The following is a 25,803-nucleotide window of genomic DNA, read 5'->3' on the forward strand; positions in this document are numbered from 1 at the left end:
CTGCTTGGCCTTGGGCTTGGCAGTTGCTACATCACAAGCACAATTCATAAAAGAAAAAATTGATAAGTTGCACGTTATCAAAATTAAACACTTTTTCTCCGAGAAACTTAAAAAAATGAAAAACCCACAGACTGGAAAAGATTTTCAAATCACATACTCAAGTTAGGACTTGTACCCAGAGCATAAAGAGCTTTAAAAGCAAACAACCTCGTTTTGAAGGGAGGGGAAAAGGTATGAACAGACAGGTCACAGAAGAATAGGTGTGAATGGCAGATAAATGTACACAAAGACGTTCAGCATCAGTCTTTAGGGACATGGAAATTCAACAACGAGACACAACGCACACCTACTCAGATGGCTGAACTTTTTGAAATGGACACTAAATTCTGATGAGGGTGTGGGCCAACAGGAATACTCATTGCTGGTGGGACGGCAAAAGCCATTTTAGAAACTAGTGTGATTAAAAAGGAGCCAAACAGCCCGGCCGGTGTGGCTGCGTGGATGGAGCATCTGTCCCATGGACTGAGAGGTCCCGGTTCCATGGTCAGGGCACATGCCCGGTTGCAGGCTCAATCCCCAGTAGGGGGCGTGCAGGAGGCAGTCGATCGATGTCTCCTTTCCTTTCTCTAAAAACTCAAAAAAATTTTTTTTAAAAAACCAAACAAGGGAGTTTTCCTGGTGATGGAACTATGCTTCTCATAACACATAACCCTAGACTCGTCATGAGAAAATACCCAACACACGCAGTTGGAAGAACAGCCTACAGAATGCTCAACCAGTGCTCTTCAAAGCTGTGCGGGTCGTGACCGTGGAGAGGAGACAGACTGTCGCAGACCGCAGGAGACCCAGGAGGCGGGGCGGCAGGACGCGGCGGGGAATCGGGGATCGCGTCCCGGAGCAGAGGAAGGAAACGCATAGCACTGAAATCCAAATCCAGATACAGCTGAACAGCGTTACACCGACGATGATTTCTTAATTGATTAATGGACCGTGGTTATATAAGATATTAACATTGGGGGAAAGGTATAGAGGGACTCTGGGCCATCTTTATAACTCTTCTGTAAATCTAAAATGATTTCAAAATAAAAAGGTTTTTTTTAATGGGAAAATCATTTCTTGTTGTTCAGGGCCCAAAGAAGCTCCTTCCTCCGGGAAGCTTTCCCTGATCTCCCCTGTACGCTGGATTTGGCAGGACTCCGAGCTGGCCAGGCAGGCGTGGGCCCAGCTGGGAGTTACTGGTGACAGTACAGTACGGCAGAGCACCGGGCGAGCTTGTCCACAGAGCCACCTGCACTAGTTTATTCAGGAAGAAAAGGCCTGGGAATCTGGTCCCCGTGGAGGAAGCCGAGAGCAGCTGGGGGCAGGCTCCCTGGGAGTGGTCTTACCACAAGGGCAGAGGGACAGGGAGGGGGGGTGTGGCTGGGTTTGTCCATGGGCAATGGGAGCGTTATCTGGGACCCAGTCCTGTATCGTCCCCTCCTGCCATGGGGACGCCTGGGGAAAGATGGCCGTAAGTGTGCAGGACCCCAGGGGACTGAACCACCAAGAGCTGAGGCACCAGGCGCCCCCCACCCTTCGCCACTGGTGCAAATCCCAGACACAATCCCAGTCCGTCTACACCAAAGGCAGCAGCTGCATCAGCAGAGCAGGACCCTGGTGCTCTACAGCAGCGCCTGCAATGTCGCAACACTACCAGAGGTGGCGGCAGCCACAGAGGGTCCCTGCTGCTGGTGAGACCCCTGCTCTGGTGCACACCGGCCAGAAGCAACGGGGTGTCTCAAGTCCAGCAGCTCCTCCTCGGAGACAAGGAATGGAGAGCCAGGACCCGGACAGGATGCTGCCCCTGCCCTCTGCACACCTCTCTAAGGGCTCTCCCAGCTCCATGGCCTTGGTTATGACCCGTAAAATGCAAGTCTCCAGAGAAGCTCCTCCTCCTCCTCCAGGTCCATTTATGCCCCCCCATCTCCACCCACTCCCTCCCCCATACTGGACGGCACACCTTCCCTGCATACCCCAAGGTCACAGCTCCTTCCTCAAACCTGTTCTTCCTGTTCCTATGCTTGGCATCCATGGCTGGCAGCCAATATCCATCGCCATCTCGGCTCTCCCTCACCCTCATCCCCACATCCACTCCTTGTCAGTCCTGCCTCCTGACCCTCTCAGCAGCACCACGGCCACCTCCCCAGTCCAAGCCAGGCCCATGGGAGGTACTCAGTGAATGTTTGTGAAGTGGATGGATGGGTGGGTCAGTGGGTAGGTGAGTGGATGGATAGTGGATGGACGAGTAGGTCAATGGGTAGGTGAGTTAATGGATGGTGGATGGATGGATGGTGGATGGATGGTGGATGGACGGGTGGGTCAATGGATACATGAGTGGATGGATGGTGGATGGTGGATGATGGATGGATGGGTGGGTCAACGGGTAGGTGAGTGGATGGATGGATGGATGGATGGATAAATGAATGGATGGTGGGTGGATGGATGGATGGATGGATGGTGGATGGATGGTGGATGGACAGGTGGGTCAATGGGTAGGTGAGTGGGTGGATGGATGGATGGATGGATGGATGGATGGATGAATGGTGGATGGATGGTGGATGGATGGTGGATGGATGGTGGATGGATGGTGAATGAATGGTGGATGGATGGTGGATGGATGGTGGATGGATGGTGGATGGATGGTGGATGGATGGTGGATGGATGGTGGATGGATGGTGGATGGATGGTGGATGGATGGATGGTGGATGGATGGTGGATGGATGGTGGTGGATGGGTGGGTGGTGGATGGATGGTGGATGGATGGTGGATGGATGGATGGATGGATGGATGGATGGTGGGTGGGTGGTGGATGGATGGGTGGATGGTGGATGGATGGTGGATGAATGGTGGATGGATGGTGGATGGATGGATGAATGGATAAATGAATGGATGGTGGGTGGACGGATGGATGGATGGATGGTGGATGGACAGGTGGGTCAATGGGTAAGTGAGTGGGTGGATGGATGGATGGATGGATGGATGAATGGTGGATGGATGGTGGATGGATGGTGGATGGATGGTGAATGAATGGTGGATGGATGGTGGATGGATGGATGGTGGATGGATGGTGGATGGATGGTGGATGAATGGTGGATGGATGGTGGATGAATGGTGGATGGATGGTGGATGGATGGATGAATGGATAAATGAATGGATGGTGGGTGGACGGATGGATGGATGGATGGTGGATGGACAGGTGGGTCAATGGGTAGGTGAGTGGATGGATGGATGGATGGATGGATGGATGGATGAATGGTGGATGGATGGTGGATGGATGGTGAATGATTGGTGGATGGATGGTGGATGGATGGATGGTGGATGGATGGTGGATGGATGGTGGATGGATGTGTGGGTCAATGGGTAGGTGAGGGGATGGATGTTTTGCTGAATCAATGGATGACTGAAAATGGCAGGATTTTGGCAGCTCAGGAAGTTGGAGTCCTTACACCTGCAGTGCTTTTCTTGGCCACACGAGGACCCTCGTCTAGCAAGGCCTGGGTCACATGCTGCTTCCAGGAAGAGCCCTGCGCTAGGGCGACCGGGCAGCTCTCTGGGGAAATCAGGCTGTCGGGCATTTGAACACGACGGCACGGAAGTGCCCATGCCAACCACCTCTGAGAGCCCTCTCCACCCGGGGAAGCTGGAGCGAGCAGGATGCCAGTCGCTGGCACAGCAAGGAAGGTCTGGCCTCGGAAATCGGTCCGGGACTCCGGACGCCACCAGGGGGCGCCTCTCTGCCCACGAGCCCCACGCGACACACACACAGGCAGGAAGAGGCGGCACGCGGGCTCTCTTTTTATAAAGACTTTATTGTCTGACATGCTTGACAAAAAAAATTACAGCCACCAGCAAGTTATGCCGAAACGGTCGAGGAGCACACCGTCGGCTTTCACACCTCAGGGACTTTCAATGAATCTTCTTTTAAAGTAACAGCTGCCTTCATAACTTTTCTGTTCCACATAAAAATACACCGTATTCTGAAGATACCTTAGGAAAAATTGTCTTAAGTTTCTAGATCTTGATCCACATAGAATTCAGCAGAGGTGACTGAAAGGGCCTGTGTTTTCTGCACCCCACACTGCACACCGGCCTTGCGTCCAGGGCACCCCAAGACCTCGTCAACATCCCAGCCACCAGGAGCCACTTGGGCCAAACAGGGTTCCTGAAGCCCTGCGCCCCCAGCGTGAAGCTGACCTGGGTCAGTGCGGTGCTGCTGCAGGCCCCCCAGATGGTGCCTCGAATCCACAGGGAGCCCTGCCCAACTCGGGGAGGAATGGTCTTCCGGACGCCAGGACGCTGGGCTCAGGGACAGGGCCCCTCAGGGCCCCAGGGACGCTCTCTGAGGAATGAACCAAACAGATCTGAACAGGACCCTTACGTTTAAAAAGAGAGGAAAAGAAAGAGCCTTGGACACGCATTGCCTTACAGGGCGCTGTGTGCCCTCAGACAAGTTACCTTGCCTCTCTGATCTTTATCTCTGCATCTCTAAAATGGGGCCACCAAGTAAGTACCCACTTTGCAGGACTGGCTGAGGATGAAACGAGAGGGACTGTGACTGCAGAGCACTCGCTGCAGGCTCGCTCCCTGGGCTGGGACGGGGTGAGGTGAGTAGGGCCCTCCTCTTGGGTGCACAAGTTACGAGTGTACCAAAGAACTCGGTAAAAACAACGAATGATACTTGTTGTTGTTGTTAATCCTCACCTGAGGATATTTTTTTCTGTTGAGTTTTTTAGAGAAAGTGGACAGGAGGGGGGAGGGGGGAGGGAGGGAGGGAGAGAGAGAGAGAGAGAGAGAGAGGGAGAGAGAGAGAGAGAGACTGGTTGCCTCCCACTCCTGCCCCAACCGGCCAGGGATCTAACCTGCAACCCAGGTATGTGCCCTTGACTGAACCGCACCAGCTAGGGCACAAATGATACTATTTCAATGTAATAATTTTAAAACTCAAAATCAATGCAAAAAATACCCATAATGAACAGAATACCCACATTTTAAATGAAGGCAGACTCACCTTGTGCATGCCCATCCTACCTCACCGGCCTCACCCCACAGGCCCTGCTGTCTCTCAGAGATTCAGCCCACACCCCAGTCCTGCTTTTAAAAAGAAAAGGCAGCCCCCTGCGTGGAGCTGCTGGAGCCCAGAGCCCCCTCCCACTGGGCCACCCCCTGTGACGGGCCAGCTGGTGCTGGACGACAAGGCCCTGACCTATTCAGCGGTCCTCTGCTGTGGACACGCCAAGGAGGGTCGGCGCAAGGGGAACCCCACCAGGGAATGGAACCCATCCGAGGGCAGTAATGAGATGCACGGTATCCAGTCATTAAACTAAGGGGTGCGGGTGCCCACACGGGTACATACATGTGGCAGGGTTGCCTCGGCCTGCGGACCCTCCAGCTCTTGAGTCCTGCACACCAGTGTGGCCCCCACGGGACCAGAGCTCATCCGTGACTTGGGAACCCTCCAGCTAGTCCTGGGCACCCAAATGGCTCCTTCTGAAAACCAACCCCCCAAATCATCCAGGCTCCAAGCAAGCAAGCGCTCAGGCCGTGGCTCGGGCCGGCCGAGACGCCCACAGGGTGAAAACAAGGGGACCACGCGAGGCAGCGGCGCACAGGCCGGGCCCGTGCCGTGGCTTCCTGAGATGTCCTGGTCGCTCCCTGGACGCCGGCTGCGGAGGAAGGAGGGGCTGTTCCTACCGGCTCTGAGGCCTCCCCACCCGCCAGCCCGGGGGCTGGCAGCCACACAGACCCGGTGAGAGGGAGCTGTTGTGCAAGAACCTCCCGACTCTGTCCAAGAGCAGTCGCTTTCCCAACCCACAAGGTGTCCAACCACGAAGGGTGAAGACTCAGTCATTTCCCGGGTACCACGGGGCCATGGGCTTGTTAGGTCCTCTAACGAGGTGCACACGGAATGTACACACAGGAAACAGTAATGAGCACGGAACCCCCGACAGGGACCCGCAGAGTCCCGACTCCAGGTGACAGGAGGTGAGAGAGTCCGGGGAGAGATTCTTCATTCCAAGGCTTCAACTCATCTGCTGGGCTGGTCCCCACGGCCAGACGGGTTGTCTGCACGGAAGGAGGGGCGGTGGGGGGTCCGTGCTCTCAGCCGGGCATAGGGAGCTGCTGCGGGCGGGAAGGGCTGGGACAGCGGGGCAGTCAGGAGTTCCGGGGCGTGGGGAGGTCGATGACTATGGGCGGATTCACGGGCTGGTAGTTCACGGTGCACACGGATGCGTTCACGTAGGTGGTTGTCCCATCCGCCATGACACCGTACCCTGGAAAGTAAGCACACGCCTGTCAAGGCCGAGGGCTGAGGCCAGACCTGGAGCAGTGAGAGGGGTCTGGTGGGGTGGGAGTCAGAGGGCGCTCAGCCACAGTGGGCTGAGCATGTCCGGAGCAAACTGCTGGAACACTCAGCTTAGCCTCTTCATCTAGACACACAGACGACAGTGCCAGATACTGCCGAGGCTGCTGTCAGGACCAAATGAGGTGATAATCCACGTAGTGTTCAGCTCAGTGCCCGGGAAGCACACATCATCACTGACAACATCATCATCACCATCATCACCATTGTCATCACCACCATCATCATCATTGTCATCACCATTCCATCATCACCAACACCAACACCAACACCATCGTCATCACCACCACTGCCACTACCACCATCATCACCATTACCACTATCACCATCACTATCATCATCACCATCATTACCATCATCACCATCACCATCATTATCACCATCATTACCATCACCACTATCACCATCACCATCATCACCATCACCATCACCACTATCACCATCACTATCATCAGCATCACCATCACCACCATCACCATCATTATCACCACTATCACCATCATTATCACCATCATCACCATCATCACCATCACCATCATCACTATCACGATCATCACTACTACCATTATCACCCCCATCACTCCCTCTACCACCATCATCACCATCATTATCATCACCATCACCACTATCACCATCACTATCATCACCATCACCACCACTGTCACCATCACCATCATCACTATCACCACCACCACCACCACCATCACCACTATCACCATCACCATCACCATCATCACCATCACCACTATCATTATCACCATCATTACATCATTGCCATCACCACTATCATCACTATTACCATCACCATCACCATCACCACTATCACAATCATCATCACTACTACCATTATCACCCCCATCACTCCCTCTACCACCATCATCACCATCATTATCATCACCATCACCACTATCACCATCACTATCATCACCATCACCACCACTGTCACCATCACCATCATCACTATCACCACCATCACCATCACCACCACCACCACCACCATCACCATCACCACTATCACCATCACCATCACCATCATCACCATCACCACTATCATTATCACCATCATTACATCATTGCCATCACCACTATCATCACTATTACCATCACCATCACCATCACCACTATCACCGTCACCATCATCACCATCACCATCATCATCACCATTCATCACCATCACCACCACCACCACCACCATCATCACCAGCAGCAGCAGCAGCAGCAGCATTATCATCCCCATCACTACCTCTACCACCATCACCATCAACAGCATCTCACCATCATCATCAACGCCAATGGGCTATTTCTCTCCAGCATAGAGATCAGGGAGGAGGTGACTGAGGTGAAGGGAGGCGAGATGGCCCCTCTGAAGAGCCAGTGAGGAGCCCCTGGTATATGGCCCCCCTCCACCCCTGTGCTGACCTTCGTGGATGTGGCCGAAGACGTGAAGCCGTGGCTGGACGCGCCTCTGCACGGTGTTGAGCAGCTCCACGCAGCCCACCCGCTGCATCTTCTTGGGGACCCAGTCCAGGAAGCCTGTGCAGGGGACAGCAGGAGGGCAGTGAGCCGAGCCCCGAGCCCCGCAGGCCCCAGAGGCTGGGGTTCTGGACTCACAGGCCTGGGCGTAGCTCCCCGCTTCCTCAGCCAGGCCCTGCCTCGGCCTGCAGGGAGGGGAAGTGGGGTCTGCCGTGTGCCACCTGGGCTGTGCAGCCTCCCTCCTGTGCCAGCCACGCACAGACACAGAGCCCAGGGTGGGCCCGGCATGTGGGATGGGTGCTCAATAACAGAGCCCCTGCCTGTCCATGCTCAAAGTGGTCTCAAGGGGAGCAACCGCCATTGCAGAGATAAGCAAACCCCGGCCTGAGAGGGACAGGAGAGGCCCAAGGGCCCCCAGGGGCCGGCAGCAGAGAGGAGCCCAGGAGCAAGACTTCCATGTCGAAAACTTTCTAAACAGACATCACAGAACCATGGAAAGGAACTTCCTTCAGTGCAGCGTGGCTCAGGGCTGCGCCTGGTGGGTCTGCACGCCAGCCTCCCGGAGCTGTCCCCGTGACAGCCGCTTGTTGTCCTCACCGGGTAACTGATTACTCCAGGAGAGACTGAGGTCCGTCTCAGCCCGCCCGGTTCGGGTGGGTGCACTGGATTCATAACTGCCGGTGGGGGGGGGGAGGGTCCCTCGACACAAAGAATCGGACAGGCTGCGACCGCATGGACTGGCGGGGGGGGGGGGGGGGATGGGGGCGGGGAGAGACTGAGACAGGAGAGAGAATGACAGGAGGAGCAGGAAGGGGGAAGAAGGAGAGAAGGAGCAGGAAGTGGGCAGGGAGTAGGCCTGGAACAGACTCCTGGGTTTAAGTCCCAGGATCTGCTCCCTGGCTGTGTGACCTTGGATAAGTGACTTAACCTCTCTGCGCCTCAGTTTCCTTCAACAGTGCATCACCAGCTGGGCTGGGCTGGCACACAGACATCCCTAGAACAGGAGCTGGGTCTTGTGTGTGAGGCAGGTGTGGGGAGGCATCCTGAGAGCAGGACACCCAAAGATACTGATTGGACAGCCGGATCGAGGGATGGAAAGGAGGGAGAGATGCAAGGGAGGGAGGGATGGAAGGGAAGGAGGGAGGGAGGGAGGGAGGGAGGGAGGGAGGGAGGCTCATTCACTGTACAACCAGCCACAATGAATGTGATCAGCAGACTTCCAGTGATGCCCCCAAACCCTAGTGGGGCCCTTCCTTTAAAAACGGGGATGGCAAAGCCTTCCTCTCAGCACCGTGAGCGCTGGTGGGCGCCTGGCACCTAGCGGGCATCAGGGCAGCCCCTTCCGCGCAGGTGTGTGAGCGGAGACTCTTCCTGCACGGGCTCTCCCTCCCTCCGCTGCCTGCCCCGGACCCCATTCTGCTGTCACCTCCTCTGTGAGCACCCCAAGCTCTCTCGGACAGCCTCTGCCTCTGCCTCAGACTTCCTCAACCCCTGAATGTGTCCCGCTGGGCTGGGCCGTCCTGGGCCCCTCGACCCAGCGGCCTGTGAGCCCCAGACAAGCTCCGCATCAGGTGAGCCCTGGTGCAGCGTCGCCAGCCAAGCCCAGGAAGTGACGGCAGGTGGCAGAGGCCACGGTGGGGAAAGGCTGGTCCGGGCTGAAATGCCAGGAGTTTGAATGTCACTGTAGGACTGGAAGGAGCCTCGAAGGGTCAGAGGTTAGCACGGTGTAACGGACACTCTGAGAACTACTGTGGGCAGGCGGAGGGGAAGGGGACTCGGTGCTGGGGGACCATGAGGAGGCCGTCACAGACAGAGGACGCTGGCCTGGGCGGCGAGGGCGGCGGCAGTGGTGGAATCGAAGGGACACGCTGGGGCACTGGAGGTGGGCAGGCGAGGAGAGGGCCGGGAGGGGAGATGCTGGGGGGTCCAGAGGCACTGGCACCTACTGGGGTGGGTAGGGGTGAGGCACCCAGGTGTCTGACAGGGTGAGGGGTGAGGAGACGGGGTCTGAGATTGGCCTGGTGGTGTGAGAGCCCAGGACTCAGCGTCGGAGAGCCCAGCCCTGCCTTTTGACCTCCCCAAGCCCCGACCTGCCGTGTGTGTGTGTGTGTGTGTGTGTGTGTGTGTGTGTGTGGCTGATTGTGACCCCCGGTGGGCTGGGAAGAGTCCGTGAGGTCACAAGTCCAGCTCCCAGCTTAGAAGATTAGGAAGCCAATGGGGCAACTCCTCCCCAATGCCCAGCACACCGGGCTCAGGACAGGGCCAGACAGGGTTCCCCTCACATCCACCCGTAGTGTCCCCCTCAGAGAGAGCAGGCTGGGCTGGGGCTGGGGCTGGGCTGGGGCCTGGCTGGGGCTGGGGCTGGGGCTGGGCTGGGCTGGGGCTGGGCTGGGGCTGGGCTGGGGCTGGGGCTGGGGCTGGGCTGGGGCTGAGGTTGGGGCTGGGGCTGGGCTGGGCTGGGCTGGGGCTGGGCTGGGGCTGGGCTGGGGCTGGGCTGGGCCTGGGGCTGGGGCCTGGCTGGGGCTGAGGTTGGGGCTGGGGCTGAGCTGGGGCTGAGCTGGGGCTGGGGTTGGGGCTGGGCTGGGGCTGGGGCTGGGCTGGGGCTGAGGTTGGGGCTGAGCGGGGCTGAGCTGGGTTCGGGCTCTTACCCAGGGGTGGTCCATGGGTCAGCAGGATGTCCACGCCTTCGGGAATGAGGTTCCACTTCTCGAGCAGAGCTTGTCCTCGAGGGAGGTTGAAGCCCCAGCCGTAGAACCAGGGCTGCCTGTGGGACAGAGCAGGGTCAGAGAGGCTGGGGCACGAGAAGGGAGGCAGGCCGGGCACCGAACGCACCAGGATGGGTGTGAGGACTGGAACCAGCCGAGGCGCGGCGGGCATTCCTGGACTTGGCCTCGGGGCTGTGGGGCACCAGCCTCCTCTCCCCCTTCCCTCTTGCTTAACTGAAGTTTCTTTTTCTATGATGAATGAGTAGTATTTGTGCAATAAAACATAAAAGTTAAACAGGCAGCTTTTGCCAAAGACCTCCCTTGCTCCAAGCCTGGGGAGACCCAGAGAGCTTCCTCCGCCCCGCAGCTGGTGGGCATCCCTGCGTCCAGCTGAAGCCCCCAGGAGTCCAGGCAGGGCTGGGCCGCCCAGCTTGAGGACAGGGCCCGTGGAGCCAGGCCGGTGAAGGAAACCCCAGCCTGTCCCAACCAGGACCTGGACCGATGGACGCAAGTCACTCCCCTCGACTGGCCCCTGCAAACATGGGCCTCCGCCCTTCCGCCGGAGGGCATCCCAGACATTCCTGTCACCACGGGAGAAGGGGCGTGTCACCTGTGTGTGAACCAGGGGCTGCTTGCCCTGGGAGCTGTCCCCAAGGGCGGTTCAGATCAAACCGCACCAGACGTCCACCCATAGCAGAACTTCCCAGTTCTCTGGGCCCACGGAAGAGAAAACACCAGAGCACGTCACGGCAGAGAAGGGCACTCCAGTCCACGTGTTTGTGTTTAAACAGACACCCACGGCCATGTGAACTGTGCCCAGTGTCAAATGCTTTCCTGCCACGGCCCCGGGTCAGAAACGGCTGCCAGTCCCGCTCCAGCGCCGGGGAGGCTGCTCCCCCTGCCAGGCGGCTCTGGGCTGACACTCGCGGAGCCCCACCCCTGGGCACACGCCAAGCCCGGGGTCGAGCCAGGGCGTGGCTGCAGGGGGTCCGCAGGGAGCCTGCCCCGCCCGCCCAGTGAGAGGGAGCAGTGTCTCAGGCACCGCCTTCCAAATACTGGACCCAGTTTCCAAAAATCGAACCCAGTATCTAACAGACAGGACAAGGCCCCATCAGTAGGTGCAGGGGCATCCGTCAGTCCCTGAGCCAAGCAAGGTGTGGCTTTTTGAAAGAGACACTTGGAAAGATCTCAGAGGCCACCCAGAGGCCCGGGGAGCCGAGCCATGGTCCAGCCCTTACCTGCCCCACCTCCCCCGCACCCAGCACTGATGAGCCTTCTTCTGGGGGTGACAGTTTCCCCACAGATGCACCTGCCTGGTTCTGGGAAACATATCACTGCAAATCCCAGGAAGCTGGACACTACCAAGCCCCCAGAGACGCCCAGAGAGGTTGCTCACTTCCCGATATCACACAGCAGGTCCCAGGCTGAGCCAGCGGAGAAGCACGTCTCAACAGGGCAGGACTCGGGACTACCACCAACGCCTCCTGCCTCCCTCTTTCTCCCCACCTCACCACGCCTGTCCCTGGGCCATCAGATCCACGGGCCTTGCAGGCAGCGTGTGGGGTGGGGAGAGCAGGGGCCCTTGGGGACTGCCAGGTCCAGCGGAAGGGCCTGCCTGCCCCCGCTGCTGGGTGGACAGAGCTCTGAAGTTGATGTCACGCCTCCTGGTTCTGCCCCAGGCTGGTCCCTTCACCTCTCCAGCCATGTCAAATGGGACAACGAGGCCTGTGCCCCCAGACCTTCCCGGAAGGCGGGACGGCCCTGGCTCCGTGCTGTGCTCCGCAGTGAGAGCGCCCTCCTAAGACCGGCTCTGCCCACCAGCAAACAGGTGCCCCGGCTTGTATTCGACCTGGGGGAGCAGGAAGGTCGAATCCCACGTGAACACGTCCAGAGGAGACGTTTCCCAGGGCGGCTGCCGGCAGGGGAGCCCTCCCCGGGCTGGGGGCCTTCCTCGAGGGTGGCCAGGAGCACGCAGCCGGCAGGTGGGGACCAGAGAAGCAGGAGAGAGGACCCTTCAGGGTGACCTCCCGAGGCCAGGAATAGCCTCCGGTCCCCTGTGTGGTGTCCACCAGGAGACAAAGGGGGGCTGTCCTTCCTCGAGTCCACCTCGGCCCTAGGCGCTCCCACGACCCCGTCCAGTAAGGACCTTGGGGCCAGCGGCGAAGAGCCAGGCTGCCCAGGGTTCTAGGCAGGGGTTCGCAGGGTGTCACCCCAGCAGTAGGGTCCCGCCCCTCGCTGCGCCCACCCACCTTGGGGCAGCTGAGACTCATGGACGCCGGAGACGCAGTGCTGGGCGGCACACAGCCGGGCACCTGGGCCCAGCCTCACACCTGGGGGCCCCCACTCTGCCCCGAGTGCAGCACAGAGGCCCCAGGAGGCCCCATGAATCAGAATTCCGCCCGGGTGATGGAGGCGGCTTGACGTCCTGAATTTCTGTCTTTCTGTTCTAAAGTAACCATTGGAATAATTTTCTTACAGAATGATAGTTGCCATGACAACCAGAGCAAATTTCCCTTTTCTGAAACAGATGTCTCATTTAGTTGAAAATTAGAATGTGAACAAACCCATGGGAAAAATTAATTCAAACTTTAACAGAGCGCTGAATACAATGTAATCTCTCAGAGGTTAACTAACCCTTAACAGCTTTTCTGTGCACTTACGGTAACCTTCGAATCCGGTCTCATTAAGGCCGCTTAGCCACTACGAATGACCTCCTCGGGCCCATCAGTAACCGGCCTCCCCCGGAGCGTGCATTCGGGGTCCCGGCAGAGGGGGGCAGTGCCTGTCGACAGAAAATGGCTGAAGCGGGCGCCCCACTCTGTTTTGTCTCCCCGGGTAAGGTGCACAGCCCCTGGGCAAGGGGACGTTCCAGGGGGTCTTTCAGTAGCCTGGGGTACGGCCACCCATTTCTCAGGGAGTGGGATGTGGGGGTGGAGGAGGCCCAGGGTGCCCCTGGTTAGGGGGCCCAGTGGTACACCCTGGCCAGGGTCTGATGACCAGAGAGTAGAGTGTGGGGGCTCCCTCAACAGGACCCCAAGGGGTACCTGTGCAATGCCGGCTCCAAGGGCTCGCCACAGCCTCCAACCCCCACACCTGCCCCTGGGAGGCAGGTGCCATCACTGCCCCTTTGACAGATGCAGAATAGGGGCACAGAGGTTTGCTTGCCCAGAATTACCTGGTGACCAAGGGACCGCGAGAGCTCACACCCAGGCAGCGGACCCAGAGTTCTGAAAGCAAGACCAGGAGCCCTGACACCGTCCTCAGCAAACCTGCTTGACTAGCTCCACATCCTAGCTCGGTTAGTCCTCAGGACAGAGCTGTACGAGGTCCTCATTAAATCAGGAGAACGTGGTGGCACAGAGAAGTCAAGCAATGTGTCTGAGGACACACAGGAGGCATGAGGGACCTGGACCAGGGTTTCTGGCTCCTGTCCCCTGTGCCCCATGGTCAGCTCACACCAAGAGGACCCTGATGGGGTGGCCAGGCCACAGCCTCCCTCTTCAATGGCAACTGCTCCCAGATGTCCCCTGCCAGGTCTCAACACAGCCCTTGGCCCGGCCGGGCCCCTTCTGAGCCTGGCTGGGCCAGGACGAAGCAGCCTGCCACCCTAGCGCCTCCAAGCCTCTCAGCTGTTGCCCATGTGGCTCCTTTACTCCAAAGCCTTCCCTGGCTCCCTGCAGCCGTGCCCACCACACCGGTTAGGCTCAGATTCCTGCTCAGGCTCCTGCTGAGCCCCACCCCCACCCTCCCCTGTCAGACACCACAGTCCACCTTCTGGTTCCGGCACACAGCTCAGCCCTTCCCCACCTCCAGGGTTTTGCTCATGGTGTTTCAGCCATCTGAATGCCCTTCCTAGCCTCTCCGCAGAGCCCACCACTGGTTGTTTGTTCAGGCCTGGCTCAAGGGCCACTTCTTCCAGGAAGCTTCCCCTGATCACCTCCATCTCCCAGCATAGGTGACCCTCCCCATTCTGAGTGCACTTAAGCCATCTCTGTCCAGGCAGACCCAGGGCAAATCTTCCCTGCCCAATAGATAGCTGAGAAGGGCTTCAGAGAGGGGTGTGCTCGGGTGTGCACAAGTGAGGAAGGAGGGAATGAAGGGTCCGCCGAGGTGTGCACGAGTGAGGAAGGAGGGAATGAAGGGTCCGCCGAGGTGTGCACGAGTGAGGAAGGAGGGAATGGAGGGTCCGCCGAGGTGTGCACGAGTGAGGAAGGAGGGAATGCAGGGTCCGTCGAGGTGTGCACGAGTGAGGAAGGAGGGAATGCAGGGTCCGTCGAGGGGTGCACGAGTGAGGAAGGAGGGAATGGAGGGTCCGTCGAGGGGTGCACGAGTGAGGGAGGAGGGAATGAAGGGTCCGCCGAGGTGTGCACGAGTGAGGAAGGAGGGAATGCAGGGTCCGTCGAGGTGTGCACGAGTGAGGAAGGAGGGAATGCAGGGTCCGTCGAGGGGTGCACGAGTGAGGAAGGAGGGAATGCAGGGTCCGTCGAGGGGTGCACGAGTGAGGAAGGAGGGAATGCAGGGTCCGTCAGGTGTGCACGAGTGAGGAAGGAGGGAATGCAGGGTCCGTCAGGTGTGCACGAGTGAGGAAGGAGGGAATGCAGGGTCCGTCAGGTGTGCACGAGTGAGGAAGGAGGGAATGGAGGGTCCGCCGAGGTGTGCACGAGTGAGGAAGGAGGGAATGCAGGGTCCGTCGAGGTGTGCACGAGTGAGGAAGGAGGGAATGCAGGGTCCGTCAGGTGTGCACGAGTGAGGAAGGAGGGAATGGAGGGTCCGTCAGGTGTGCACGAGTGAGGAAGGAGGGAATGGAGGGTCCGCCGAGGTGTGCACGAGTGAGGAAGGAGGGAATGGAGGGTCCGTCAAGGTGTGCATGAGTGAGGAAGGAGGGAATGCAGGGTCCGTCGAGGTGTGCACGAGTGAGGAAGGAGGGAATGCAGGGTCCGTCGAGGTGTGCACGAGTGAGGAAGGAGGGAATGGAGGGTCCGTCGAGGGGTGCACGAGTGAGGAAGGAGGGAATGCAGGGTCCGTCAGGTGTGCACGAGTGAGGAAGGAGGGAATGGAGGGTCCGTCGAGGGGTGCACGAGTGAGGAAGGAGGGAATGGAGGGTCCGTCGAGGTGTGCACGAGTGAGGAAGGAGGGAATGGAGGGTCTGTCGAGGTGTGCACGAGTGAGGAAGGAGGGAATGCAGGGTCCGTCAGGTGTGCACGAGTGAGGAAGGAGGGAATGCAGGGTCCGTCGAGGGGTGCACGAGTGAGGAAGGAGGGAATGGAGGGTCCGTCGAGGTGTGCACGAGTGAGGAAGGAGGGAATGCAGGGTCCGTCGAGGTGTGCACGAGTGAGGAAGGAGGGAATGGAGGGTCCGTCGAGGTGTGCACGAGTGAGGAAGGAGGGAATGCAGGGTCCGTCAGGTGTGCACGAGTGAGGAAGGAGGGAATGGAGGGTCCGCCGAGGGGTGCACGAGTGAGGAAGGAGGGAATGGAGGGTCCGTCGAGGTGTGCACGAGTGAGGAAGGAGGGAATGCAGGGTCCGTCAGGTGTGCACGAGTGAGGAAGGAGGGAATGGAGGGTCCGTCGAGGTGTGCACGAGTGAGGAAGGAGGGAATGGAGGGTCCGTCGAGGTGTGCACGAGTGAGGAATGAGGGAATGGAGGGTCCGTCGAGGTGAGCACGAGTGAGGAAGGAGGGAATGCAGGGTCCGTCGAGGGGTGCACGAGTGAGGAAGGAGGGAATGGAGGGTCCGCCGAGGTGTGCACGAGTGAGGAAGGAGGGAATGCAGGGTCCGTCGAGGTGTGCACGAGTGAGGAAGGAGGGAATGGAGGGTCCGCCGAGGTGTGCACGAGTGAGGAAGGAGGGAATGCAGGGTCCGTCGAGGTGTGCACGAGTGAGGAAGGAGGGAATGAAGGGTCCGTCAGGTGTGCACGAGTGAGGAAGGAGGGAATGCAGGGTCCGTCGAGGTGTGCACGAGTGAGGAAGGAGGGAATGCAGGGTCCGTCGAGGTGTGCACGAGTGAGGAAGGAGGGAATGAAGGGTCCGTCAGGTGTGCACGAGTGAGGAAGGAGGGAATGCAGGGTCCGTCGAGGTGTGCACGAGTGAGGAAGGAGGGAATGCAGGGTCCGTCGACGTGTGCACGAGTGAGGAAGGAGGGAATGCAGGGTCCGCCGAGGTGTGCACGAGTGAGGAAGGAGGGAATGAAGGGTCCGCCGAGGTGTGCACGAGTGAGGAAGGAGGGAATGCAGGGTCCGTCGAGGTGTGCACGAGTGAGGAAGGAGGGAATGCAGGGTCCGTCAGGTGTGCACGAGTGAGGAAGGAGGGAATGCAGGGTCCGTCGAGGTGTGCACGAGTGAGGAAGGAGGGAATGCAGGGTCCGTCGAGGTGTGCACGAGTGAGGAAGGAGGGAATGCAGGGTCCGCCGAGGTGTGCACGAGTGAGGAAGGAGGGAATGCAGGGTCCGTCGAGGTGTGCATGAGTGTGGAAGGTTGGAATGAAGGGTCCGCCGAGGTGTGCACGAGTGAGGAAGGAGGGAATGCAGGGTCCGTCGAGGTGTGCACGAGTGAGGAAGGAGGGAATGAAGGGTCCGTCGAGGTGTGCACGAGTGAGGAAGGAGGGAATGAACCCACAGGTGCTCTACCTGGCAGGCAGGCAGGTGGGAACTAAGCATTAACCCTCTCCATTCTGCACCATTCCCAGAGGCCCTGGGGTCACAAAGCCCAAAGACCTGCAGCAAGAACAAGAATCCGAGAACTCTCACCATCTGCTGAGCATCCATGATCAGCCTCGTGACCCGCCCAGGTGGAATCATGTGCCCATTTCACAGATGAGGCTTCAGAGGCAAAGCCAGACCCAGGATGCTCACACCCTCTCATCTCCCCTAGGAGACCTTCCCTGCCTCCTCAGGAAGCCCGTTCTCTCGGGTGGAGGCCCCGGGAACACAGTGCCAGAGCTCCGCTGTCTGCCCAGCAGCTGCCCGGAGCCCCATGAAAGTCCTTCGGGGAAAGAAGGGTTGGCCTTCTGCAGCGCACCTGCTGCGACCAGGTGTTCTCACTTCTGCCTCTCATTCTGTAGGGGTGGAAGCTGAACCTGGAGCGGGGCAGTGACCCATCCTCCCAACGGTCCCCTCCCCCCAGACAATTACTCAGCCTAACCCTAACCCCTTTGTTCTTCCTGCCCCTGCACTTACTTCCCTTCCCCCAAAGGCCAGACTTCCCTGGGCCATTTCCAGGGAGCCAGCCACAGCCTCTGCCAGTATTGAGAGCATCCCCAGTGCGGACAACACCTGTCACTGACCATCGGTGCCTCCCGGGACACTCCCAGCATCCCAGTGAGACTGCTCCCATTTTGCAGCAGGAGAAACAACGGCTGAGCGGTCAGTGACCTACCTGGTTCCCCAGGCAAATGTATACTGACTCCTTACCCTACAAGCTGGGGGTGCCCCTCAGTCCGAACCTCCACCCCACCTGCCCAGCTCCAACGGAGAGAGGTTTTCCTTGCCCCTTCCCTCTGCATCTCTGGAGCTTGGGGACAGAGGTGGAGGCTGAGGGAGCAGAAGTGCCAGCTCCACCCACCCTGGGGCTACCAGCAAGGGGGCAGGGCCACAGAGAGCCGGGAACCGACTCAACCCCCAGGACTGTCAATCATACCCCTGCCGGGCACCCAACACTTAAGGCAAGTCAGCAGCAAGATAAGTGGGACAGAAGAATGGGGCCCTTTGTCATTCCTAATTAATTTCCCCACCCTTCCGACTGCAGAATCATTCATCTTTTGTTTCCCTGGGACTGCGGCGAGCAGGCGGAGAGGGCGGATGAGTCCTCTGGAACATTAATCTCCTGTAGAATGGTGCGCATGGGTGTGTTCAGGGGCCTCTGTAAAGAAAACAATGTGAAGTCAAGAATGATAAGGAGAGAAAAGGGGCAAAGATGGAGTGTGTGTGTGTGTGTGTGTGTGTGTGTGTGAAAATACATGTGTGTAAGAGTATGTGAGTGTAGGGGGATGTGTGGTGTGGGAGGGTGTGGGTGCACCTTGTGCATGTGTGTGTATGCATGTGTGTATGCATTGTGCATGTGTGTATAGCGTGTACATGTGTATAGATAGCTATGTCACGTGTATAGTGTATGTGATATGTATGTGTGTTGAATTGTATGCTGTGTACGTGTGTGTCATTTGTGTGGTATGTGCACATGAGCATGTGGGTCACTGTGTAGTGTGCATGTGTGCACGTGTGTCGTTGAATGTACATGTGTATCCGTGTGATATGTTTATGTGTGTACATGCATGTAGTTGTGCAGTGTGTTACATGTGTACATGCACGTAGCTGTGTGTGCATGTGTTGTTGTTTGGCATTCTATATGTACAAGTCAAGTGTGGCATGTATGCATGAGTGCCATCATGTGGTGTTACACATGCATGTGTGTCATTGAGTAGTGTGTGTACATGTGTGCTGTGGTGTGTTACACACACATATGTGTGTCATGTGGTGTGTGCATGTGTGGTGTGGTGTGGTGTGTTATATATGCATATGTTTGTCATGTGGTATGTACACGTGCACTGTAGTGTGGTGTGCTACATACATGCATGTGTGTCATGCTGTGTGTGTGTGTGTTACATGAGTGTGGTGTGTGCATGTATATGCCATTGTGTTGCATGTGTGCTTTTACATGGTGATACATGTGTAGATGCATCATGCAGTACATGCACATGTGTGTGTGTGCTGTAGTGTGATGTTACATGTGTATGTGTGCCATCATGTGGTGTGTTACACATGTACATTTGTGTCGTGTGGTACATGTACATGTGTGTATGTGTGTTTTAGTGTGTTACATAGGTGTTATGTGGTGCATGCACATGTATGCTGTGGTGTGGTGTGGTGTGTGTGTACATGTACCGTTGTGTGGGGTGTGTGTAGAGAGGGTCACAGAGACTGAGGATGTCCTTCCCTGTCATGATTCGTGCGCTGCCTGTCCCGGAGGCTCCAGTGGAGGAAGGAGAAGGGACATGACGACAAAGGAACCCCTGGCAGCGGGCACTGCTGGGTCCTGGGGCCTCCCAGCCTCTCCCAGGGTGCGCTCGGCCAGCCCTAGAGGTAGGCTCACGGCCCCCCTTGCACAGACACGGCCTCCGGCCCGGGTGTGGGCTCAGGACAGGGGGAGGGGCAGGAATCCCAGGAGGCCCCTGCAGAGCCCAGACCAGCGGCTGAGAGGCCCACTCCTCTCTCCTTTGCATGGCCCTGGGAGGGAGCATCACGTCTGCTTTACAAACGCAGGGCCCGGCGTAGGGAGACCACGTCACTGCAGGCCAGGCACCCAGGACCCGCAGGCCAGCCCAACGGGCTGTCAGAGGGACAGACGGTGCCAGGGGCAGGCGGGAACTGCAGCCATGACAGCCGTGGACTGCTCCACACCCACACGCCTAGCGCAGATCGTGGGCCCGTCGCTTCACCTACCCGAGCCTCACTTTACCCTCTGTCCAATGGGAAGTAGAAGAATCCTGCCTTGCCCTGTTGCTGGGCAGATTAAATGGGGCGGTTCTGCGGCAGCTCAGGGAAGGCCGGGTCTCAGGCCGGAAGGGAGGGGAAGTCGTGTCCTCTCCTGCTGCGCACGTGGGAAGGCCGCAGCCTCATGCTAAACACTCCTAGAAATGGGAGCTAAAAAGCGATGAACGGCCCGATGCGCAGGCTACGGCCTCTGGACGCAAGGACTGTGGGTCTTAATGGCCACGAGGCAATGAGGGAGGCGGCCTCCATGGTTAAAGGAAGGAAGTGGGACTCGCCTTTTGTAAAGTTGGGTCCCAAGAAGGCCTCTGGGAAAGAGTGGGCCAGAAAATGCCACCGCTGACCACAGGGAGGCAGGACACCTCCACCAGAGGACGATGCCCGGACCTCTGGCCAGGCTCATCCTCCAGCCGGTGAGCACACGCAGCCAAAGAAGCCCCAAGCCAAGAAACACACAGAACGGGGTCCCTGGCTGTGCGCCCCCACAGACTGAAGCATACACAGTTCTCTCTGCAAGGCACCCCCAAATTGACTACATCCCAAACTGGGCTGCAAAGGACCCCGCCATAGATATCCACTAAACGTTAGCACACAGTCCAAAATTACAGCACCCCAAACATCTCAGAATTACTGGAGAGACACTAAAACATAAGTATTTTCTGAAAATCTCAAAAGATTTTCTTAAGGGAACAAGCAGCCTGGCGGGTGTGGCTCAGTGAATGGAGCATCATCCCCTGGACTGAGAGGTCCCGGTTCGATTCCTGGTCAGGGCACATGCCTGGCTTGTGGGCTCCATCCCCAGTAGGGGGCGTGCAGGAGGCAGCTGGTTGATGTTTTTCTCTCACATGGATGTTTCTATCTCTCCTTCCCTCCCCTCTCTAAAAAAATCAATAAAAACCTTTTTTAAAAAAAGAAGAACAAGCCCTGAGCCAGTTTGGCTCAGCGGTTAGAGCATCAGCCCGCGGACCAATGAGTCACAGGTTCAATTCCAGCCAAGGGCACATACCTTGGTTGCAGTTCATCCCCGGCCCTGGTCAGGGTTGTGCGGGAGGCAACCAATCGATGTGTCTCTCTCACATGGATGTTTCTCTCCCTCTCTCGCCCCCTCCCTCCCACTCTATCTGAAAATAAATGGAAAAATATCCTCAGGTGAGGATTTTTTAAGAAAAGAGAACGAGCCAAGGATTCTGGGTCAGGTGCCGGGAGCTGAGGCACAGACGCACAGCCTGCAGGAAGGCCGAGGGCCGGAGCACAGCTCGGGGCTGCCGGTCCCTGTGTGCAGTTTGGGCGGGGCCTCTGTCTTTCCATCCAGGCCCAGCTCGGCTCTCGGTGACTGTGGGACCTCAGGCAAGTCCCTTCATTTCATGGGTCTCCGTCTCCCAGCCACACAATGGGGACAAGGGTCAGACCTCACTGCCTGTTACAAAGATTCGAGCAACCCAAGTGTGGCGCCCCCGGGCGGCCGTGAGAACGGCTACTGGAGCTCTGTCACAGGAGGCAGACCCTGAGCTCCTGCAGGGAGCAGGTCTGTCATTCCCAGGTTGTTCCGCTCCGCCTCCAACCCTCGCCCGCGGGCCGCTGTGTGCAGGTGGGGAGGGAAGGACGCACAGGCTCACACCGGAGCCCACCAGCCCCGTGCATGAACAGCCTCGATCGCCCAGCCCCCGGGCAGTGGAGGCAGAAAGCTGGAGGACCCTGGGGGGAGGGCCACTGTGTGGTGAACCTATTCTGCGTGCCCAACAATTCACACACACAACCTCCTCAAATCCTAAGAACGACCCTACAAGGGGTCCTCGTCATTTCACAAAAAGCCAAGATCCTGACCCAAGGCCACACTGCTGAGACCTGCCTGCCGGGACGTGCTGGAGTCTGGCCTGGCACCCCCTGGGTCCCGGAGAGAGGGGCGCCGCAGCCCCTGGCCCCAAGGCCCTGCCCTGCGCGGGGCAGCCAAGCCCAGAAGCAGGAGCCACACCCAGCACCGCGGCTGCCACTTCTCGAAGTTCAGTGTCTCAGCAGGGTTAGATTCCTCCCTTCAAATACCAGAAGTAATTAGACCAGATGGACGAGCTGCCTGCCAACTCCCTTCCCTCCCGCACTCCTTTTCTGTAAAAATCAAGGCCGTTTTCAGTTAAATGAGAACAAAAAATGCATCCAAAACCCATACATGAATGCGGTATGTATATGGAATTTTTTTTAACACTTAGGATTTTGTCACAGCTGAGTTCTTCCTCTTCGGAGGCAGGCTCCTGCCCCCTCCTCGAAGCTGCTCTCCCAAAGGCGGGGCGCCCAGGCTGCTCCGAGGGAGCCATGGCGTCCCTGGGCCGGGACAGGCGCAGGGCCCGCCAGCGAGGCCACGCAGACACCTGCGCCCAGGGAGGCCTCCGCCCGACCGGACGGGGTAACGAAGCCTCTGCTGGCGGGGGGAGGGGACCAAACCCAGGGGTGGAGTGTCTGCCTCCATCGGGGGGCAGGCCAGGCAGCGGCGGCCAGCACTGAGGAGGAGGAAGGAACCAGCAGGCAAGAGGCTGGGGGTCGGCTGGGATGGACACCAGACTCAGACAGGGGCAGAGCAGGCCAGGCCTGAGTTTCAACTGAGTCCCCACCCCCGACTTCTGTCAGTCTGTCCGTTTGTCCATTCATTCACCCAACAACCCTATTACGACAGGCCAGATGCCGTCCCGGGCGTCGAGTGAGGTCCGCAGAGAGGAGACTCTGGGTCTCTCTGTGAAGCCACATGTTCTAGGAGGAAAAGGAGACACGTAGGAAACCCGATGTCACAGCAACGGAGACCACGTGTCCCGGGAAGGGGACTGCAGGAGACAGGCCAGACCCCACGCCGAGTGAGGCGAAGGGGGCAGGACAGAGCAGCCAGGAGGGACAGATCTCCTGTACTTGGTGCCAGACAAAGTGGGTGTCAACACGCAAAAACCCCAAACAGGACCCCGACCCCACAGCATCAACACAGTCACTGCTGGTGGGTCTGACGCCTAAACGTACATGGGAAGGTGACGCAGAGTCATCTCCATGGCTGCAGGGCAGGGCAGGGCAGGACACTAAAACACTCCCCACAGAGAAACACACTTACACGTCTGACCACACCAACATGGAGACCTCTGGCCATCGGACGTCACCGCCCAAAGAGGGACAGGAGGTCACAGAGGAGGAGGAGCTGCCTGGAACCTGACACCTGACCAAGGGCTCCTATTCACATACGCAACAAACCTCTAGGGACCGATGAGGAAGAGGCCGCTCGATCACTTTCTTCCAGTGGTCAAAGGGCTTGAGTCCGTCGCAGGGGAAGAAATCCAAGTGGCCACTACAGGCTGTGAGCGTCACCAAGGAAATGCAAGTCGAAGCCACACTGCCCCCCAGGGTGGACACAGCTGCCGGTCCCGCAGGAGGACGTGAGGTGTCACTGGAACACTGGCACGCCCACGCCGAAAGCCAGCCCAGCATGTCCTCCGGAGAGCTGCACCGCCGGCCACCCGGCCACGCGGGGCCCAGGGCGTGAGTGTGTGCAGCAGCCCGGAGCAAGGGTGCCTGGACCTGGGCAGAAGGGGTGAACGGGCGGTGGTAGAGTCACGCCATGAAACCCTACGCAGCGGGGAGAAAGAACCGATGGCGACCACACGGGAGAATCTTAAAACTATGATATTGAGCATAAAAAGCAGACACAATACAACACATCCTATATGCATCTGTGTTCAGAAAGTTCAAAAAACTGGCAGAAGGAAACTCTCTGGATTAGGGTGGCCAGATGAAATACGGCATGCCCCGCTGCACTTGGACTTCAGATAAACAGACTGCACAGACATACTCCTATAAAAGTATTCTCTCTCGCCCTGGCCGGTTTGGCTCAGCGGTTAGAGCGTCAGCCCACGGACCGGAGAGTCCTGGGTTCGGTTCCCGCTAAGGGCACGTACCTCGGTTGCAGTTTGCCCCCGGCCCCGGTTAGGGTTGTGCGGGTGGCGGCCAGTCGATGTGTCTCTCTCACATCGATGTTTCTCTCTCTCTCTTCCTCCCTCTCTCCCTCCCCCTCTATCCGAAGATAAATGCAAAAAAAAAAAAAAAGTATTCTCTCTGCCTCCCCCACTCCCACTCCTGCAGGACGGGGTTGGGAATGGTGCCGGTCACGGGAGGCACGGACAGGACGGAATGAGAACAGGCCAGCAAGCTCGGCCGGTAAGCACGGGGTCAGGCGCAATGGGAAGGGGAGAAGCTGCGACCCGCCCTCTGTCAAGCTGGGCCCCAGGAAGGCCTCGGGGAGAGTGGGCCAGAAGAGACAGCCGCTGGCCACAGGGAGGCAGGACACCTGAGCTTCATCCTGAGCCCCCAGATGGCAGAGACGGGCCTCACTTCTGGGTGCCCAGAGTCCTCCAAGGGACTGGGTCCACAGTGGCCACTGTGGGCCTCAGAGTGTGGGGCCTACCAAAAGTCATTCAAATCTGACCCCCGTCTCCCCAGCAGAGCATCTCTGGGTGGTCACAGAAGAAAAGCCAGGGGTGACAGCCGTGAACTTGCTCGTGGCTCCCCTCCCAGCCTGCTTTGGTGCACCCTCAATATCGAGTCCAGCCTGGTCACAGTGCTGCCCTCCTAGGGCAAGCACCAGGTCGAACCCCAGCAGAGTGACCCTGCTTCCCTCTGCCTACAGGGATCACAGCCACAGGCAGAGGAACTGCGGCCCTCAAAGGGGGAGAGCCTAGGAGGGCACCGGGCCCAATCACAGTGGATCTCCGCTTGTATGCCCCTTGTGATGGGCAGCTCACCACTCACAAGGCCACATGGCCTCTTCTCCAGGTTCCTACCTGTGGAATAGTCTTCCCACACTGCTAAGAACCTATATCTTGTCACTGCCTCTGTATCCCTGCCCTGCCTTCTAGGCCACCAAAAGCAGGTCTGCCCCTTGGCCTGGGTCAGCCTTGCCCACATGTCCAGGAAGCCACTGAGCTGAGGTCACTCCCGGCTAGTGATTCGTTTGACCGCTATTCCCCACCTGCTGGGGTGAGTATGCTTCCAAAGCCAGAGAGACGTCTCCTGTGTTTCACGTTAGTCAATATATTAAGGGCCGAAGGGGCGGGGTGGGGGGAGCATTGAACATCTGAATTTACTAATCACAACCAACCTTGCTCTCTGTACCCTCCTAATGACCTGCCGTATGCGCAGGTGGCCGTGCTGGGGCTGAGCACACCCAGCCTGAACCTCGACAGACAGTGGGGTGGGGGGCGTTGCACAGGCCCCTGCACCAGGCAGAATCAGCAGCCAGGCCAGCAGGTTCCCTGGGTCACCAGAGAGAGGACTCCGCTGTATGGTGTCCCCTTGAACAGGGACCGAGGCCTGCAAAGGTCTGACACAGAGGGAGAGGCAGAGCGGTGGGACACCCCTGGTGTGTCTGGGCCCCAGCATCTGACTGAGAGTCAGCCCTGCACCTAAGAGCACTCTGTCCCTTCCAGACCTCAGGCCTGACGCGCTGGGTTCCCATGGGTTGATGGCACAGAGCTACAGGCAGAGGGCGCTGTGACCTACTGAGAGATGGGCGCCCAAGGTGACAGCCTGGGCCACCGCCACAACCAGCGTGACCTGGCAGCCCAGCCTCCGGCCTCCTGGCTCCCACTGACTCCTACTCAGGCCCTGGAAGCCACACTCACTACCAGAGTGCCCACAACCCTCAGGCCTCCTGGTCTTTACCTGGGCTGTTCCCTCTGCCTGGCGCCTCCTCCCTGGTCCTCTGCGGCTGCTGTCACCCAGCT

At 58.4% G+C, this 25,803-nt stretch overlaps 1 protein-coding gene across 3 annotated transcripts in view; it reads right to left on the reverse strand.

Annotated features, from left to right (window-relative positions):
• Window positions 1-6,068: 6,068 nt before the first annotated feature.
• MPPED1 (metallophosphoesterase domain containing 1) overlaps window positions 6,069-25,803 on the reverse strand; it is a 70,252-nt gene continuing 50,517 nt past the window's right edge. For 2 of the 3 annotated variants that reach the window (XM_036252442.1, XM_036252441.1), the window contains exons 5-7: window positions 10,522-10,637; window positions 7,820-7,933; window positions 6,069-6,311 (exon numbers count right to left, since the gene is read on the reverse strand). In XM_036252442.1, the coding sequence (XP_036108335.1) occupies window positions 6,193-6,311; window positions 7,820-7,933; window positions 10,522-10,637 (349 nt within the window). In that variant the 3' untranslated portion in view covers window positions 6,069-6,192. The remainder of the gene's footprint in view (window positions 6,312-7,819; window positions 7,934-10,521; window positions 10,638-25,803) is intronic. The other variant, XM_036252443.1, reaches the window with a different exon arrangement.

The sequence above is a fragment of the Molossus molossus genome, unplaced genomic scaffold (genome assembly GCF_014108415.1).
Source record: "Molossus molossus isolate mMolMol1 unplaced genomic scaffold, mMolMol1.p scaffold_m16_p_10, whole genome shotgun sequence".
In the NCBI taxonomy this organism is placed as follows: domain Eukaryota; kingdom Metazoa; phylum Chordata; class Mammalia; order Chiroptera; family Molossidae; genus Molossus; species Molossus molossus.